The following is an 18,828-nucleotide window of genomic DNA, read 5'->3' as shown; positions in this document are numbered from 1 at the left end:
TACATACCCCAGAGTGGAATTGCTGGTAATTCTATTTTTAGTTTTTTGCGAAACCTCCATATTGTTTTACATAGTGACTGGACCAAAAGACAACCTAGTTTTAAAATGAGCAAAAGATCTGAATAGGCATTTCCCCAAAGGAGATATATTAATGTCGAATACGCAAATGAAAAGATGCTCAACATCACTAACCATCAGGGAGATGCAGATCAAAACCACAGTAAGATACCACTTCACCCTCACTAGGCTGGTTGTAGTAAAAAAGACAGATAATAACAAATGTTGGTGAGAATGTGGAAAATATTGAAACCCTCATATACTGTCAGTAGAAATGTAAAGTGGTGCAGCCACTTTAGAAAACAGTCTTGCAGTTCCTCAAAAAGTTAAATATAGAGTTACCATTTGACTGAGCATTTCCACTCCCAGGTGTATACAAGGAGGATTAAAAACAGTTGTCCACACAAAAACCTGTACACGAGTGTTCATAGCAGCATCACTTGAAATTGCCAAAAAGTAGAAACAGTCTAAATGTCTGACAGCTGATGAATTGATAAGTACAAGTGGCATATCCATATAATGGAATACTGTTTGGCAGTAAAAGAGAACTACTGATACATGCTCCAACATGGATGAAGCTTGAAAACATTATGCTAAGTGAAAGAAGCCAGTCACAAAAGACTAGGTATTGTATAGTTCCATTTAAACAGAAAGTAGACTAGAGGCTGCCAAGAGAGTGAGTAGATTAGGCGACATAGAGAGTAACTGCTGATGGCTGGGGGTTTCTTTTCTGGGTGATGAAAATATTCTAAAATCAACTGTGGTGTTGGTCACACAAGTCTGTGAATATACTGGAACCCACTGAATTATACTTATTTTTTGAGATTCTTTTTTTCCCCCTCTTATCACACTTTTAACACTTTTATTATGGAAATATTAAAACATACACAAAAGTAGAGAAAACAGTATGATGAACTTCCAGGTACCCATCACCCATCATATCAACATTCTGCCATTTTTTTAAATTTCTTTTTAGTTTTTATTTTATATTGGAGTATAGTGGATTAACAATGTTGTATTAGTTTCAGGTGTACAGCAAAGTGATTCAGTTATACATATACATGTATCTATGAATTATACTTTTAAATGGGTGATTGTATAGTATGGGAATTATATCTCAATAAAGCTGTTTTTAAAAAGTAGGTTGCATATATATACAATGGAATATTACTCAGCTCTAAAAAGGGATGAGATGGAGCTATATGTAATGAGGTGGATAGAACTACAATCTGTCATACAGAGTGAAGTAAGTCAGAAAGAGAAGGACAAATATTGTATGCTAACTCACATATACGGAATCTAAAAATGGTACTGATGAACTCAGTGACAAGAATAAGGATGCAGATACAGAGAATGGACTGGAGAACTCGAGGTATGGGAGGGGGCGGGGGGTGAAGGGGAAACTGAGACAAAGCGAGAGAGTAGCACAGACATATATATACTACCAACTGTAAAATAGTCAGTGGGAAGTTGTTGTATAACAAAGGGAGACCAACTCGAGGATGGAAGATGCCTTAGAGGACTGGGGCAGGGAGGGTGGCGGGGACTTGAGGTGGGGGAGTCAAGGAAGGGAGGGAATACGGGGATATGTGTATAAAAACAGATGATTGAACCTGGTGTAACCCCCCCCCCCGAAAAATAAAAAAAATAAAATAAAAATAAAAAGTAGGTTAACACAAACTTATATACCTAACTGCTAAAAAAAAAAAAAAAAAAAAGGAAGATGTTTAAAAGTACCTGAGATTTGCTATAATCAGATATGGTGAGACATGCAAACATGGATATGACTGTCATGAAAGAAGAAGTTTCTGCTCACATGTCTCTAGAAACAGGAGGCAGGGCATGCCATGCAGAGCCACTGAGGAAGCACTGAGGTCAGTCAGGGGGCAGAGGAAGCAAGGGGAAAATGTGGGCATGAGCCTTTACTGTGGTTTCTGCGGGAACGCAGGGTGAGCAGGCTTAGGATTGGCTAGTTTGAATAACCTCAGTGGGCTCCAGGGTAAAGGCACTGTCTCTGATTGTCTCGTACCTAGCCCTGTGATGATTAGGGCAGGGGATAGTGACCCAGTGAAGGTGGTTGAGGTATGAGCTCTGGATTGATTAGTGTGCATATGTTATATGTGCTTGTAGGCCTCTAGGAATTAGCTAATCCTGGGAGAGGCAGTCCCTCCAGTGTCAGCAAGGCCCCAGATGTCAAAGCAACAAGTACAGGAAATTAAAAGGTACGATTAATACAAACTGTAAATAAACAAAAGGTTACCTATAGGAAAAGGGAAAAAATAAGATGAAGAAGACAGGGACTTTTTTATAGATTTGACTTTGGAATTATATAAGTATTTTGCATAACTGTAAAAGAAAACTAAATTTCAGAAAACGAATCCCTAAAGAAGGAAGATAAATGCTTATTCAGTTGGTAACGTAACCATTCAGAGAGGAACATTTCCAAGTAATATCTTAATCGGTCTTCAATAATGATATTGTTGGAGGAGGGATGGATACTACTGTTTTAAGACTGCTGTGTGTATAGTGTAGGATAAAGCAAGTAAGTAGTTACGGTGGTGATGCTGAGATCTAGGACTTTGGGTATGAGAGAAAGGACATACAGATAGAAAATCTGTGAGGTTAACTCCAAACTTTATGTTTTTAATTTTGAATTGGAAGTGTCAATATGAACTCAGTGATGTAGTTCTTTATCTTAAGGAAACTGAAACAAAAGTAAAAACTTTATTTCTAGCTCGGCCTACTGAAAGGCTTAGAAACAGTGTAACAGTGAGCAATCCTAGTGCCCAGATAGTGGTCTCTAAAAATCTATTTCTTAATAAAAAGTAACTGCGGCTCTTTGGAGGGTTGACCGATTGCAAGGTCTGGGACAGGTCTGTGTAAGATGAACTTGTCTTGTCATACCAAATGGCAAGGAAGTTATGAAGGTCAACTTGAATCATGTCAAAAGAACTCAGAAACCAGCTTGAAAAGGCTTCTACTGGCCAAAGATGAGAATAATTTTGAGCATGGTAAGGATAATAACTGTAGTGGATTGAAATACATCAAATATGTTTAAATTCATGAGTTCATAATGATACTAAAGCAGAACTCACCAGTCACTTTTGGAGAATGCTAGAAAATCAACTCATTATTCAGAGTAACCACGTAGTTGATGAAGAGTGTCTCTAAGGGGAAATATTCCCGCTAATAAAGATAGCCTCCCACCATTTTGCAACCTCTGAGGAATAAGAGTCTGAAGTAATCGAACCAAAAATAATAATAATAATAATGCCACCTGAATCTGATCAAACCGTTAGCGCTGACTTTCAATTTACAGGAAATTGGATAGGAGAGGCCAGAGGAACATGTTAAATTACATCATGGGGATGCAATCAGTAAAACCTGTTATGTAGGAAACTACATCCTTGCTGCTTTGAGTGTGGTCCATAGAGCAACAGCATGAGCATCAGCTGTGAGCTTTTTAGAACTAGAGCCCCTCAGGCCCTATCCCAGACGTGCTGAAACAAAACCTGCATAGTAACAAACTTCCCAGGTGATTCACGTGCACATTTTAAGTTTGAGTTGCACTGCTTTATGGGACAGATTAGAGTCTCCAACAAAGAAATTGTAAGGAAAAAAAAGAATGAGATGGAGGGGCAACCCATAGATTAAAAGACATTTGGAGGAATATCAGTTATTTTGCAAGTAGAGAACTTATTTGTATTACAAACACAAATTTTAAAATTATGAAATAATTGGGGGAATATCTTGGATTTACTTCAAAATAATCTGGGTGGTGGAAAGAGGAAGAAAGGTAGGGTTGTAGATGAAATAGAGTTTGCTTATGACATGCTGATTTTTGAAGCTGGGTGTTAGGTACTTAGTTATTTTAATTTCATATTAAGATTTTTTTCTATAATAGTTTAAAAAGAGTTCGTTAAAATGGCTATAATCAAAAAGGTAGTAACAGGTATTGGCAAAGATGTGGAAAAAACTGGAACCCTCGTACATAGCTCGTGGGAATATAAAATAGTAGCTGCTTTGGAGACTAGTCTGGCAGTTTCTTCAGAACGTTAAACAGGGAGTTAATATATGATCTAGCAGTTCCACTCCTAGGTATAGACCCAAGGGAAATGAAAACATGTGTATGCAAAAACTTGCGTGTGAATGTTCATGGCAGCATTTTTTATAATAACCAAAAAGTGGAAACAACCCAAATGTCCTTCAAATGACGAATGGATATGTTCATAAATATAAAATATAGCATATCCACATAGTGGAATATTATTCAATAATAAAAAGAAATGTATTGATAACATGCTACAACATGGATGAACCTTGAAAACATTATGCTAAGTAAAAGAAGCTAGTCACAAAAGGCTACATATTGTATGATTCCATTTATAGAAAACGTCTAGAATAGGCAAATTTATAGAGATGGAAAATAAATTAGTGGTTGCTGGGGGAGATTTGTGAGACATGAGCATTTTATTGATACATTCCCATGACTGTTGATGGACTGGGGGAAATTTGGGGGGGGGGTGATGAAAGTGTCCTAAAATAGATTGTGGTGATGGTTGTACAACTCTGTGAATATATTAAAACCCATGGAATCTACACTTTAAATTGGTGAATTGTAACATGTGAATAATATCTCAGGAAAGCTGCTATAAAAAAAAAAGGGGGGGGGGGAGGAGAGCATTATACGGATACCCATGCTCCAGGCTTTACCCAGCACTAATCAGAATCACTGGGAGGAAAGTTGTCTCGGTTATTCTAATGTGCAGCCAGGACTGGGAACCACTGTATTAGAAAGTTAGCCATCAAAGATTGTTAGAAGAGACAGGCAAGATTATCTGTTTGAATGATAGCCTGGAGGGGAAGTCTCAGGGATGGCATCATAGCTGACCAGTCTGCGTGGAGGAGACAAAATCTGTAGTGGGGAGCCCCCTGGGCACACATCATCTGTTCCTGTGGTGCTTAGTGGAGTGCAAATAAACATGAGAAGTCCTTTCTTTTCCTCCAGGAAGCCTGTTAGTTCAGAATTGGTCCTCTTCGGTGTAACACCCATAGGTGTTAGGGTTGCTTGTGCTGCCAGATGGTCTAGCGTCTTCTGAGTTTTTCGAAATGAGCTCAGACTTTGTCAGTGGGATTTTGGGGTACTAAATCATAATCAAAAGCAACAGTCTAAACAGTGGATCTCCCTGAGTTTCTTTCTTCCAGAGAGTGTTCTAGATATTAGTGAGAATCTATATATTTTTTTGGTCTCCCTTTGTTACATTGCTCCAGATGAGTAAACATGAAGTCAGCTGTATTATTCCCATCTCTCTTCAAAAGCATTTATTAGTCAGGTGACAGCTTCCTGTATTGTTGGACTGGGCAGCGGAGAGGAAATTTGAAGATGTACTGCGCATGATGTTTGGCTTTTGAAAAGAAGCTTTGGAGAACTGGCCAGAGACTGTAAATATAGGATGGTGGTTAAGAGTTTATGCTGTGGAGCTTGGTGACCTGGCTCTGCTGTTTCCTGGCTCTGTGACTTTGGATAAGTTGGTTAACCTCTTTGCACTTTGGTTCCCCCATCTGTAAAACGGGGATTGAGAATAATATCTACCTCCTGATTTTCTTTACTGTAAAATGTTTGGAACAGTCTAGCCTATAGTTTTATTGATAGGCTATCAGTTTATCCTAGACAGGTCCCTCACTCTAATTTAGGCATGATGAGAACTCTCTCTTACTACCAAATGCAACTTTGTGTCTGTTATGCCAAGTGGTAGATCTTTTTGAAAAGGTATGAAACAACCACACAAAAGTGTTCAGGCAGCATTATAAGAAGTGTTGTACTAAAAATACTCTCTAGTATTTTAGGAAGCATATTAGATGTCCTAACTCTACTCTTTTTTCCCTGCCCTGTATCCTTATATAGGTCAGTTCTCCTCGGGTCTCGGGGACTTGACATATCCCACATCTCCCAGCGATTGGAGAGTCTGAGTGCAGCCACCACCTTTGAGCCTCTCGAGCCTGTGAAGGACACAGACATTCAGGTAATGGTTGCCAGGTGCCAGGACTGGTGCAGGTGCAACGCTGAGCATGTAACCCAGGCTGAAGGCCCTGGCCCTTTGTTCACAGGCTGGTTTAGGAATTCCATGTTTCTTTGTTAATTCTCTTCTTCCTCAGATATTAAGAGAATGGGAGGCTCAGCTTTGGAGGAACATTGGATTATTTTCAGAGTGCTCTGTTAGACTGAATTTAAGAAAGCAGTTCCAACCTGCACTTTTTAAATTATTGTAATTACTAGCACAGATTTCTCTTCCTTCTTTGGGCTTAATCCAAGGCACAGAGACATTAGTTGTAAGTTTCTCTTGCTTTCTTTGCTAGACCTCAAATAATTTTACTATTCGTCTTCCACGTTTCTTTTCTACGTCGTGCTTGTATGGGTTGGCAAAGAGCTGGGGAAAACTATAGAGTACTATTTACTGAAACCTACTCATCGATTTCTAGGAAGTATTTGGCTCCATTAGTGGCACCAGGAAATGGTCTAATAGAGCACTCCAGTCTCATTTAACCTAGCATGCCACTGGTACAATTGATTGCTATTTTAATCTAATAAAAAACTGGTGTGGGGGGGGGGTGTCCAAAATTGTTAAGGAAAAAATCTTGTGATCCATTTCGTTTTGAGGAATTGGAACACTGATTTGTGTTCGAATGAAGGGATACCATTTTTATCATTGATTTACCTTTGAGATGAAAGGATTCAGGTCCTACAGAGGCAAATCCTAGTACAAATGGATTTGTTATTTATTATTTGGGCTCAATTTGAATTAATACTCTTTACTTCACTACCCTTCCTAAGAATTGTTTTAATCCATCTAATGGCCACAATTCTACTGGATTTATTCCACTTGAGAAACCTAAAACCTTCAACTTTAAGTTGAGAGTTGAATAACTACAGGTATGCATTATATTCCCTGTTACTGAGGTGTTTCCAGAGTATAAAGATACAACTTTTTCCCAGTTTTATGTACTAAATTATATTTACTTGTCCCCTTATACATGCCTTCTTATTTCCATGTAATCTTAAAATGACATGTATACCTGCCTCTTTTTTTTCTTTTTTTTAAAGTTTTAGCTGTTCCTTTCCCCACCTTCTATTTCAACTGCTTGATGCCCTATAAACAAATACTTATAACAGGATCGAGGTGGGTAAATGGGATGGAGCACAAATAATTTGAATAATCACCATGTATTTAGGGGAGTATCCCTAATAGTGTGGAAAGAAGTGGCACTTGCTGAAAGGTTGTTGTTTGAGTTGTTTTTAATCTTTAAAATGCCAAATAAGTTGTTTATTTTAAAAACTGCTTTTAAAATTTTCTTTGGCATGTTTGGAATACCCAGCAACATTTAGTGTTCTACTTCATGAATTCCCATTGATGTGGTACAACATTTTTTGAGATATTAATGACTGGTTTATAAATGTATTGAGTCATAGTGATCATTTATTCTAACCTTCTACTTTATGCATGAACACTGTCCGTCAGCAGCCCCATTAGGTGGCTTCCCAGCAATGCGTACTTAGTCACGTCAAATAGTTTCTTAATTTGTAATGAGCATGGTTAAGAGTTTTGGTCCTGCACCACTGGGAAATCTTTGAACTCTGAGAGGAAAGATGCCTCCATTTCAAAATTTTACCTCTCAGTTGAGCGTTTCTGGAATAGCTTAAAAAATGTGAAATGGTCACTCCAAGATAAGTTTTGATTAATTGGAAACTGATCATCTAGACCTGAAGTAAAGATTTAAGACTTAACTAGTTTCAAAATAAAATCCTCTATTGACTTCATTTTCTTGCTAGCAAAGGCTTAAAGGAAGAAGTTTAACTTTTAAAGAGCTGAGTCTTTGGCCTAATTTGAGATTGCTCTAGTGATTGATAGACATTGGAGTTTTAAGTTGTATTGTCTGGCTCAGCTGACCTATGCCTTAACTTCCTATACACACAGCAGTATCATGTCCTTGCCTGACTTCCTGGGTAGTAATCAAATACAGGAGCCAAGCCAGCTTTTGCCCTTAGCGTGGAGTGGTCCTTCTTTTAATTCTTCTCTTAACATGTTGATTATCCGAGAAGAGTTAATTTGGACATTTTCAGATTTTTGTTTTTAGAAAACCCAGGTATATTTTTTTGATGGACTTTTTTTTCCTCACTTATTTTTACCAGCTTTATTGAAATATAATCTACATAGCATAAATCTGATTGATTTTTGTGTATGAAGTTTTGTTTTCCAAGCAGTGCAATGTTTGAGATGAAAACACGTCCTAATCCCACATACTAAGTATCAGAGTGAATTTATTACATCAGTGTATAAATTCATAAAAGGAAATGCTGAAGGATCCTTTGACAGATGCTGTCCAAGACTTCGTACCATCCATTGTTTGCACGACTTACAAGCTTGAAAAAGAGTTTTCCCATGAATAGATTGTCCTTTTCTGTTTGGTAAAAATTGTATTTCTGTCTGTTTCTAATGGAGCTTGAGATTAATATGGGTTTTTTGTTGTTTGTCATAATGAGTAATGTTGGCATGCATTGAGAATGCATTTTTAAAAGATTGCTGTGGTCAGCAAAGTTAACATATTTAAATAAACCCACTTAAATGTATGTATGGCTGATGATAGTAGAATTTTTTTTAAAATGCTTATTGATTTAATTTTTGTAAATGGTCATAAAGAAGGCCTATACATTTTTACAGTAGAGGTGGAGAGCAGTAAATATTAACAGGACGTGATACTAAAACAACTGTACTGCTCTATCCTAAGTGACTTTGTGGTGCTTATGAGTACGGTTCCTCTCAGAGAGATTCATTTGCTCACTTCTGTCTTTGGAAAAAAATATTGAGGGCAGACTGCACATTTTTACTGTGGTCTGAACAGACCTAATGTACCATGGATGATGGGTATTATATAGTAATAAAGTGCACAGTTACAGAGTTCAGTTATATTCTGTGCTTTTTCACTAGGTCACATGTATTTTTCAAGAAGGCTGTGCAGAAATAGCCTGGGTTGGCCATTGAAATAGGAGCTGCAGTTTCTCAGCATTAGGCTGTAATATTTCCAAATGGCATTAGACCGAAATATAATAATAATATTGCTAAACTTACTGTATTAGATTCCTGTAGCTGCCACAACAAGCTGTACTACAAACTTAGTGGCCTAAAACATTAGAAATTCATTCTCTCACAGTTCTAGAGCTCAGAACTAACTTTGAGATCAGGGTGTTGGCAGCACCCTCTGAAGGACTAGGGGAGACTCCTTCCTCTTCTAGCTTCTGGTGGCTCCTGACATTCCTTGATCTATGGCAGTATAAGTCCAGTCTGCCTCCATCTTCATAGGTTTTTTTCTCATGTGTGTCAAATCCACTTCTCCCTTCTCTTGTAAGGACACCAGCCATTGGGTTTGGGGCCCACCTAAATCCAAGGCCATCTCATCTTGTAACTTAATTACATTTGCAGAGACCTCATTTCCAAATAAGATCACATTCAGTGGTACCAGGAGTTAAGACTTAGACATATATCTTTGGTGATACCCACCTCAACCCACTATGCTTACAGTGCCAGAAAATTTGAAACTGTAAATTAACTGTAATAAATGAAGCATCTTCAAATCTGTCTGTTTCATAGCTGAGTGGCAGAGTGTCAGGATAAGGCATCTATTTCTAGTTGTTTCAGGGACTGCAAACCTCAACCAAGTATCTGATCTCATCCCCAGCACTCTCTGGCAGCCCTTTGGAAAGTGAGGCTGGCTACCCTTGTCTGATTCCAGAGTTCAGTCATAGGTACTCTCTCCAAGCAAGTTAACATTCTGTAATGTATTTAAGAGATTTCTCAAGAGACATTTCCAGCTAGAAACAGTCTGATTTTTTAAAAGTATTTTTAAGAACTCTAGTTTTCAGGGTAAGTATAGGTAGGATTAAGTTGGGGGATGGGAGAGGGCAATGAGAGAAAGATTTCTGCTTCAGCTAACCAGGTTACCAAACCCTTTCATTTTCCTTTTGTAGTTTAGGCCTTTGTTCACCACCTTCTTTTAGTGTGGAGTAGCACCTCTGGAAATGTTTGAACCCTAATTTCACTCTGACACTCTTAAGGATTTCCTTAGATGCCACCTCTTTCATAGTCTCAGATGTCTCTTCCCATGGCCTCCAAATATAGCGTATTGGCTTTACTGCTTAAGGAAAAAACAAAACTTTCTGACCGTTCCTCCACAAAGTAAACAGAACTTTAGATTATGTTGTTGGAATTGACTTAGCAGCCAGTTTAAATCTTGATAAATGAAAATGTAGCCTCTTCTGCACACCAAAAACCCCTGTACAGAACTAAAGGTCTTCATAATCTGCTGAATTTCCGGATGGAAATCTGTTCTGTATGAGCAAAGAGGAAAAGAGGTTTTTTTTTTTTTTAAAGAACTTTTATTGAGATACAGTTAACAGACAATAAACAGCATATATTTAGAGTGTACAATTTGGTATCCCAACCTCCCAATTCATCCCCCCCAATCCTCCCCGCTTTCCCCACTTGGTGTCCGTGTGTTTGTTCTCTACACCTGTGTCTCTATTTCTGCCTTGCATTTCCTCTTTCATAGTTGTTAGCATTTGCCTTGTGTATTGAGGTGCTCCTATATTGGGTTCATATATATTTATAATTGTTATCTCCTCTTCTTGGATGGATCCCTTGATCTTTATGTAATGTCCTTTCTTGTCTCTTGTAACATTTTTTATTTTAAAGTCTATTTTACCTGATATGAGTATTGCGACTCCAGCTTTCTTTTGATTTTCATTTGCATAGAATATCTTTTTCCATCCCCTCACTTTCAGTCCGTATGTGTGCCTAGGTCTGAAGTGGGTCTCTTGCAGACAGCATATATATGGGTCTTGTTTTTGTATCCATTCAGCCAGTCTGTGTCTTCTGGGTGGTGCATTTAGTCCATTTACATTCAAGGTAATTATTGATATGTATGTTCCTATTACCATTTTCTTAATTGTTTTGTTTTTGTTTTTGTAGGTCCTTCTCTTATGTTTCCCGCTTAGAGAAGTTCCTTTAGCATTTGTTGTAGGACTGGTTTGGTGGTGCTGAATTCTCTTAGCTGTTGCTTGTCTGTAAAGCTTTTGATTTCTCCCTCGAATCTGAATGAGATCCTTGCTGGGTAGAGTATTCTTGGTTGTAGGTTCTTCCCTTTCATCACTTGAAATATATCATGCCACTCCCTTCTGGCTTGCAGAGTTTCTGTTGAGAAATCAGCTGTTACCCTTATAGGAGTTCCCTTGTATGTTATTTGTCGTTTTTCCCTTGTTGCTTTTAATAACATTTCTCTGTCTTTAATTTTTGTCAGTTTGACTACTATATGTCTTGGCGTGTTTCTCCTTGGATTTATCCTGCCTGGGACTCTCTGCGCTTCCTGGACTTGGGTAGCTATTTCCTTTCCCATGTCAGGGAAGTTTTCAACTAGAATCTCTTCCAATATTTTCTCAGGTCCTTTCTCTCTCTCTTCTCCTTCTGGGACCCCTATAATGTGAATGTTCGCACGTTTCACATTGTCCCAGAGGTCTCTTAGGCTGTCTTCAGTTCTTTTCGTTCTTTTTTCTTTATTCTTTTCCGCATCGGTGATGATCACCATTCTGTCTTCCAGGTCACTTATTCGCCCTTCTGCCTCAGTTAATCTGCTATTGGTTCCTTCTAGTGTATTTTTCATTTCAGTTATTGTGTTGCATATCTCTGTTTGTTTGCTCTTTAATTCTTCTAGGTCTTTGGTAAACTTTTCGATCTTTGCATCCAGTCTTTTTTCAAAGTCCTGGATCATCTTCACTATCATTATTCTGAATTCTTTTTCTGTAAGGGTGCCTACCTCCTCTTCATGTAGTTGTTTTTCTGGAGCTTTATCCTGTCCCTTCATCTGGTACAGAGTCCTCTGCTTTTTCATTTTCTCTCTCTTTCCGTGGCTGTGGTTTTCAGTTCTGCAAGACGAAATACTGCTGATACAGCTTGATACTGCTGTCTGCCCTCTTGTGGAGGAAGCTATCTGGGAGCCTCCTGTGTGCTTCCTGATGGGAGGGACTGATGGTGGGTAGGGCTGGGTGGGTGGAGCTCAGTAAAGCTTTAATCCGATTTGGTAGGCGGAGCTCAGTAAAACTTTAATCTGCTTGTCTGCTAATGGGTGGGGCTGTGTTCACACCTTGTTGGTTGTTTGGCCTGAGGCCACCTAACGCTGGAGCCCACAGGCTCTTTGGTGGGGCTCATGGTGGACTCTGGGAGGGCTCAAACCAATAAGCACTTCCCAAAACCCCTGCTGCCAGTGCCCCTGCCTCCTCGGTGAACCACAGCTGCCCCCCCACCTCTGCAGGCAACCCTCCAACACCAGCAGGTGGGTCTGATTCAGTCTCCTATGGGGTCACTGCTCCTTCCCCCTGGGTCCTGGTGGGCCCATATTTTTGTGTGCCCTCCAAGAGTGGAGTCTCTGTTTCCCCCAGTCCTGTGGAGGTCCTGCAATCAAATCCCGCTGGCTTTTAGGGTCTGATTCGCTGGGGATTCCTCTTCCCGTTGCTGGACTCCCAGGTTGGGAAGCCTGACGTGGGGCTCAGAACCCTCACTTTAGTGGGTGGACATCTGCAGTATAACTGTTCTCCAGTTTGTGAGTCACCCACCCAGCATTTATGGGATTTGATTTAAACGCGATTGTGCCGTTCTTACCGTCTCATTGCGGCTTCTCCTTTGTCTCTGGATTTGGGGTGTCTTTTTTTTTGGTGAGTTGCAGTGTCTTTTTGTTGATGATTGTTCAGCAGTTAGTTGTAATTCCGGTGCTCTTGCAAGAGGGAGTGAGCACATGTCCTCCTACTTTGCCATCTTAATCCTATTTAGGAAAAGAGGTCTTAAAAAGAGGATAAAACAATTATAAGAAAATGAGTCAGGGAACTGATCTATCACATATAAGACTAATGGTGCAATAATTGACTTGTTAAAAACTTGTTCTGCTTACCACACTATATAATAAAATATTCATTATTTCCTTTTTCTGTCCTTGGGAATGTAGAATATACTCAAACCACTCTTAGCTTATCTTCTAAATAATCGGAAGAAACCAAATGGCCTTGATAAGTGCAAAATGAATCCCTGATGGTATAATCCCATATCACCTAAATTGTTATCTTCATGGTTTCTCTCTTAATTTTATACCTTTAGAGTTAAGGTACTGCTGATTAAATGCAGCTGTAAGTAACAGCTAAAAGGAGAAGTAGTTGTGTTGAGTGCTAATTGTGTGTTTGTAGTGCTGGCAAGTTGTTGGTAGGGAATTGGTTCCAGAAATCCTGTGGCAGTTTGTTGAAAAGAGGGTCAGACTTGCCTAGAATAATTAGTATGCTAATAGCAGTTCTTCAGGATTAGTACTGGCAAAGTATTGATATTGAGGGAAAGGTGCAGTGAGCTTTCCCTAGCTTGAATTAGTTGAGGAAAGGTGCATTCTGAATGCGTGAACAATATCTTAATTCTGAAATTATTTTTAAAGAAATGTAGTTGTCATTTTCATCTGTTTCTAGAAACTGAAGCTGCTAAGTGTGTGTACCAAGTAGAGGTCTTACCAAAGCTGCTTTAGTAAATTAAGGAAGAGATGAGGTTCATTCATAAGAGTTGCATCTATTTGCATACTGATAATTTATATAACAATTCTGAGAAATGGTTTAAGTAGGCAAAACATACCCATCTTCCTTATTGTTTCTGCTGTTAATATGCTTGAGCAGTCTTTTCTGCACATAATGGTGATCTAGCCCAAATTGGATGATTAGAAATTTTGAACTGATGGACTCTGAAGGAATAAGACTTTGCTCTTTAAATGTTTTCACACAATATAGAAATGTAAGAGACTGTTGCATGGAATCTAACAGTGTGAAGATTTTCAGTTAAGTGTTTGTATTTATTAACCTCCTTTGTTATGTTTCTTTTGCTCCTAAGAGAGTCAGTGGAAAGTTCATGGTAACCTTTCTTTTGAATTTTTAGAGGACTGTAATGGATATTTGAATCTTGCCCTTTCCCAGCTTATAACAGCTGCCTGTCCTGGACTTGAAACAACCTATAGGTAATGCTCTTGGGTTCGCTAGCAAATGAATCCAATTCCTACTGAATCCAAAGCCTGTTAGAGAGAAGCCCTTTCCTAGAACAAATACCAGGTACATTTTAGACCAAAATTCAGTTGTAGTGGCTGAGGTGCAAGTGGAAAAGACACATCTCACTGTGCCCTGTGTTCTTGTTCAGGACAGTAGCTGTGCTAGGCTTGTCTCTTGTGTAAACACTGCGGTGCCCACATCACCCCCACTTAATGAGCATATTTGCTGTTCCTTGTCATTAAACCCTGACCCAGGGTAAATCTCAGAGCTGGTAAAAACCAGTAAACATGTAAAAAGGAAAAAATAGTGTCTTCACAGAGGCAGGTTAATGTACTATCCTATTTTGTATTTATAATTAGGTGGTCTAATGCTGATTGCTGGGCTAAAATAGTGAAATGATTTAATTTTTCTGCTTGTTTGTGATAAGGGGAAAGGTAGACATTGTGGTCTGGTGGCAAAGTATGCAATTATATTAAAGTGTCCTGTGAATGGAATTAAAAATGATAACTTTGGAATAAAAATGAGTGTTAAAGGCAACATCTGTGGAAAATGTGAAAAAGTGCTTTTATGTGAGCCAAGGATATAAGATTTCAGCCTTTTTACTTATCCATTCACACTTACTCCTGAATGCAGGGCTTTCAGAACAAGCAAGTAAATGGATGCTTGAATGCATTCTGAGCAGACAGGAAATGACAGGCTTTTTTGTCTTCTCAGAGATTTCTTATATCCTGTAGCGAGCAGGGGAATATCAATTACCAACTTAAAGAAGAAAGAAGTTGGAATGGTTCTGTAAGAGTATTTTGGAAGAAGCCCATAGCTAAAATGTTTATCTAACAATTTAATAGAGCACTTCAAATATTGGCCAGGCCCTGGTGCCTTTGAACTGCAGTTGAGTCATCCCCTCCCTCCTTTACCAGCTTCTCTTAACCTGCTCATATCTACTGATGCCCCAGTACTCTGGAGATGGGGAATATATATTGTCATCTTCAGTCTGGTATATTTAAATTGGCTGGTTTCAGGAACCAGAAACGGGCTGAACTGTTTGATTTAAGTGGGGGTTAAAACCTTGTCAAGTATTGAATGCACTACTGTAGACCAGTCTGTCATTCTCAGATGGCAGCCTTTGACCCTGTGCGTCACTTTGATTTGCTTGCCACAAGCGCCCTGTGATCTCTTATTTCCTTTTCGGAATATTCGATCCAAGGCTTTCCAGGCCAGCAGCCTGCTGTGGCTCCTTCCGTTGGTGGTGGTTGCAAAGTGTGGCTCCCTAGTTATAAAACTTTGGGGCCCAGGTTCTCCCTGCCTCCACTAAAAATCCACATTCTGTAAAGGAACTGAAAGAGGGGCTCAGACAGGAGACTCTTGGTTTGCTTTTTTCTGTCTGTTGTTTGGCAGGGACCAGGAAAAGAAGCTGGAAGGTAGGAAGGGCAATATCCTCTACTGACAAGACCTGTACTTAGAATTTCTTTTGCTGCAGAGCTCTCAGAACCAGTGTGTATCACTTTCCTTTTGAGCATTTTCCTGTCTTGCAAATGGTTGGCTTCCATCTTGCACTTCAGACACAGAGAGGTTGAGTGAGTCCCCCACGCTCAGGGTGAAGGCAGCTCCTGGTCTGCAACACTAATGATCAGCAGCAGTGCACGTGCTGTTTTAATTATCCTGGAGGACAGAGGGCGAGTCTCCGCTTCTCACCATGGAGTGGCTGTGAGGCCGAGATGCCATCAGCGAAACTCTGCCTATGCTTTTCAGAAAACCGCAGCACTTGAAGCACTGCGGCAGAATCTGCTGAGCAGGACTGGGTGTGACACAGCTTCCAAGAAAATGTACAAAAAGAACCCTTGTCTTATAAAACACATTTACAACTAGAACCAGACTGTTCATTTAGTTTATGACACAAAGGGGAGGATTAGGTTAGCAGAACGTTAAGTGGGAGTGTGGATTCACTAGCTGATTTTTATTATTACTACCCGATTTGATTTATTTCTTTGAAGGGTGCAAGCACAAGGATGTGGGGCAGAGTTTTCTCCGTTCCTCCTTTTTTTATTAAAAAAAATTGTCTGTTTAAAAAAGCCATCCCTATCTTAGGGACAGGTAGAAACAGCCATGGAAGGTTATAATATGTTTGATTTGGTCAAGGTACCAAAATATACTTGTATGATATCATCTAGGAGTGCTTTCTCATTTCTTACTAGGTTCTCTGTTATCCACAGGGCATATCAGTCTGTCTCAGCAGAAGCAGTCTCTAAATGAGCAGGGCCTGGTGGAACCTTGAAGGTTTAAGGCATTCACAGTAGCACTTGATTCTGTGACGAGGTCCCACGTTGCCCCACATATCTTCATGTTGAAGGAATCATGGTGATGGGTTTTGTATTCAGAAGGTGCTTACGTAATCCGTGCTTCTCAAGTTTCTTTTTTCTTTTTTCCCAGTTTGTCGCACTGACAGATACTTTTATAAAATACAGCAAAAGTGAATTACTAGAAGAAAATGAAATAAAAGACTTGCAAAATGTGAACCTTAGGTTTTGTAGTTTCATTTGTTTTTTGGGAGATGGTGGCCGGGCGGGGGTCGGGGGGGGGGATGCCGTGCTGCTCGTGGACTCTTAGTTCCCCAACCAGGGATTGATGATCCTGAGCGCCAGCAGTGAAAGCGTGGATCCTAACCGCTGGACCGCCAGGGCCAGGGAATTCCTGTGAGCCTTAGTTTTTTCAATTAAATTCAATAGACATAAAATTACTCTGTCAGATTGCTATAAAAATTTCTTAACGCTGATTCTCAGATTTTGTACTTTTCTGCTGCAAACTACTTGTGGACAGGTGCTCCGTCAGCTGTACTTTGAGTAGTGCTAGTTTCAGTAGCTGTGTTTTCTTCCTTTCTCCTTTTTTCCCTTACTTCCTCCCTCCCCGCCCCCCTTTTCTGTCTCCTTTCCTTTCTTTTGTTTAGTTTAAGTATTGCTTGCTGGTACAGTGAAACATGGCACCAGACAAGTTTGAATTCCAGTCTTCCGGTCTTCTGTTTTATTTTACCGCAACTAAAATTGGGGAGGCAAAGCTAAGGTTTAGTGAACATTTATTGTGTCCAGACACTGTACTAAGCACTTTCTGGGTTTCCTCATTCGGTCCTTCCAGTAACCCTCGGAGGCAGTTATTATTGTTAACCCCATTTCACCAAGGAGGAGCCTAAGGCCTAAGAGGCTGTGTATGCCAAACTTGAAGTCCCTTCTGTGGGTTTGAGTTCAATACTGTGCCCTTATTCCCCTAGGTTTTAAATTTCATTTGTAGACTAAGGCTATTTTAGTAAAGGAGTGAATTTTCAGGGTATGTTTGAAGGAGAAAAGGGCTAGAAGTAGGAAATAAGGTGTAATTGATCGCTCATTGAGAGCAAAATAAAGAGTATAAAGCCCACGGAAAATGGATGTGGTGGGCATCGCTTTTATTTATATAAGCTAAGTAAAATAATGTTGATTGAGGGAGAAGCTGGAATGTGCTTTCTAAAAACCTTAATACAAGCCCCTGCTGATTTGGGGGGAAGATGAGTTTTGCAGGAAGGCCAAACCTGTATCCTCTGTTTATCTCCAGGTGCTGGCTTTTTTGCTATAGTTTTCTGCTTGCTGAGCTGTCAGTTTAATTTACTGTTTAAAGCCCAGCCTATTATTTCTCAGGTTTGCTGCCCTATAGGTACACTGTAAAGGATTTCTGTGAAATCCTGGAGCAGCTTTTAGTTTTGAAATGCCAAGACTTTGTGCTTGTGGAAATAGGTTGTGTTCAGCTTCTTGCTTGATCATCTTTGTTTTGTTTTGCTTCTGAAGCTGAGCTGGAGTTAGAAGGATGATGCTAGAAGCAATTTAAAGGGCACATCAAATTTTTACTGTAATCCTGAACTATTGATTGTTGACTTATTTGTAGGTTTAATGCACACCCATTTCCTTACTTAGCGTCTGACTGGCCATTAAGCTCTGGCAGTGTGCCGGAACGTCGAAATCTTGTGTCTTATAATATGATTTGGCTGTCTAAGGGTATTATGTATTTGGTTTTTAAAGACACAGGCAAACCCCTCAACTTGGTGTGTGCTCCAGAATACAGGAAAGAATTTCTGCATAGCAAAATTACTAACTTCTAGGAGACAGCACAAAAGCGAGGAGTTGACATTCAGCAGAACATTAATACCTGAAGTCATGCAAATTGGTACCCTTTGGACTAACTGGGTCTTAGAAATAAATGCAAGCTAACATAACAGAATTTTGACGAGAAGACCAGCAGGGAACTAACTGGGCAGGCGTGGTAGTGTGCCAAGACTAGGTCCCAGCTAAGCAAGCAGTCCCGTATGAGTGGTCCTCTCCCAGTGTGAAGTTGAAATTAAAATCTAGCTGAGGGGCAGGTACAGTGCCCTGCTTATGGAGGGAGCTGGGCTTAGAGTGATTGGAAGAGAAGCAGTCATTGCCTATGAAAAACTTTTACCCTCCTTTTCACAGCCTGGACACCTCTTGACTGGAATTGAGGATGAGTGAGGGCTGAGGGACTTACATGACAAGAAAACATTAAATTCGGGATTTTAAGGGTGTGAATGAGAACTGAATGGCATTAGAAGGGAAAATTCACTTTTCCCTCTAATTTGCAAAAGCAAGATGTGCTTAGTTCAGAGAAGTTGGTAAATGGCTCAATAG

General features: G+C 39.6%; 1 protein-coding gene across 1 annotated transcript in view; it reads left to right on the top strand.

Annotated features, from left to right (window-relative positions):
- NUP93 (nucleoporin 93) overlaps positions 1-18,828 on the top strand; it is a 105,581-nt gene that overhangs the window by 20,228 nt on the left and 66,525 nt on the right. The window contains exon 3 of the mRNA XM_057712257.1: positions 5,963-6,080. Coding sequence (XP_057568240.1) covers positions 5,963-6,080 — 118 coding nt within the window. The remainder of the gene's footprint in view (positions 1-5,962; positions 6,081-18,828) is intronic.

Source organism: Hippopotamus amphibius, chromosome 16 (genome assembly GCF_030028045.1).
Source record: "Hippopotamus amphibius kiboko isolate mHipAmp2 chromosome 16, mHipAmp2.hap2, whole genome shotgun sequence".
In the NCBI taxonomy this organism is placed as follows: domain Eukaryota; kingdom Metazoa; phylum Chordata; class Mammalia; order Artiodactyla; family Hippopotamidae; genus Hippopotamus; species Hippopotamus amphibius.
This window is presented reverse-complemented; position numbering and strand designations above follow the sequence as displayed.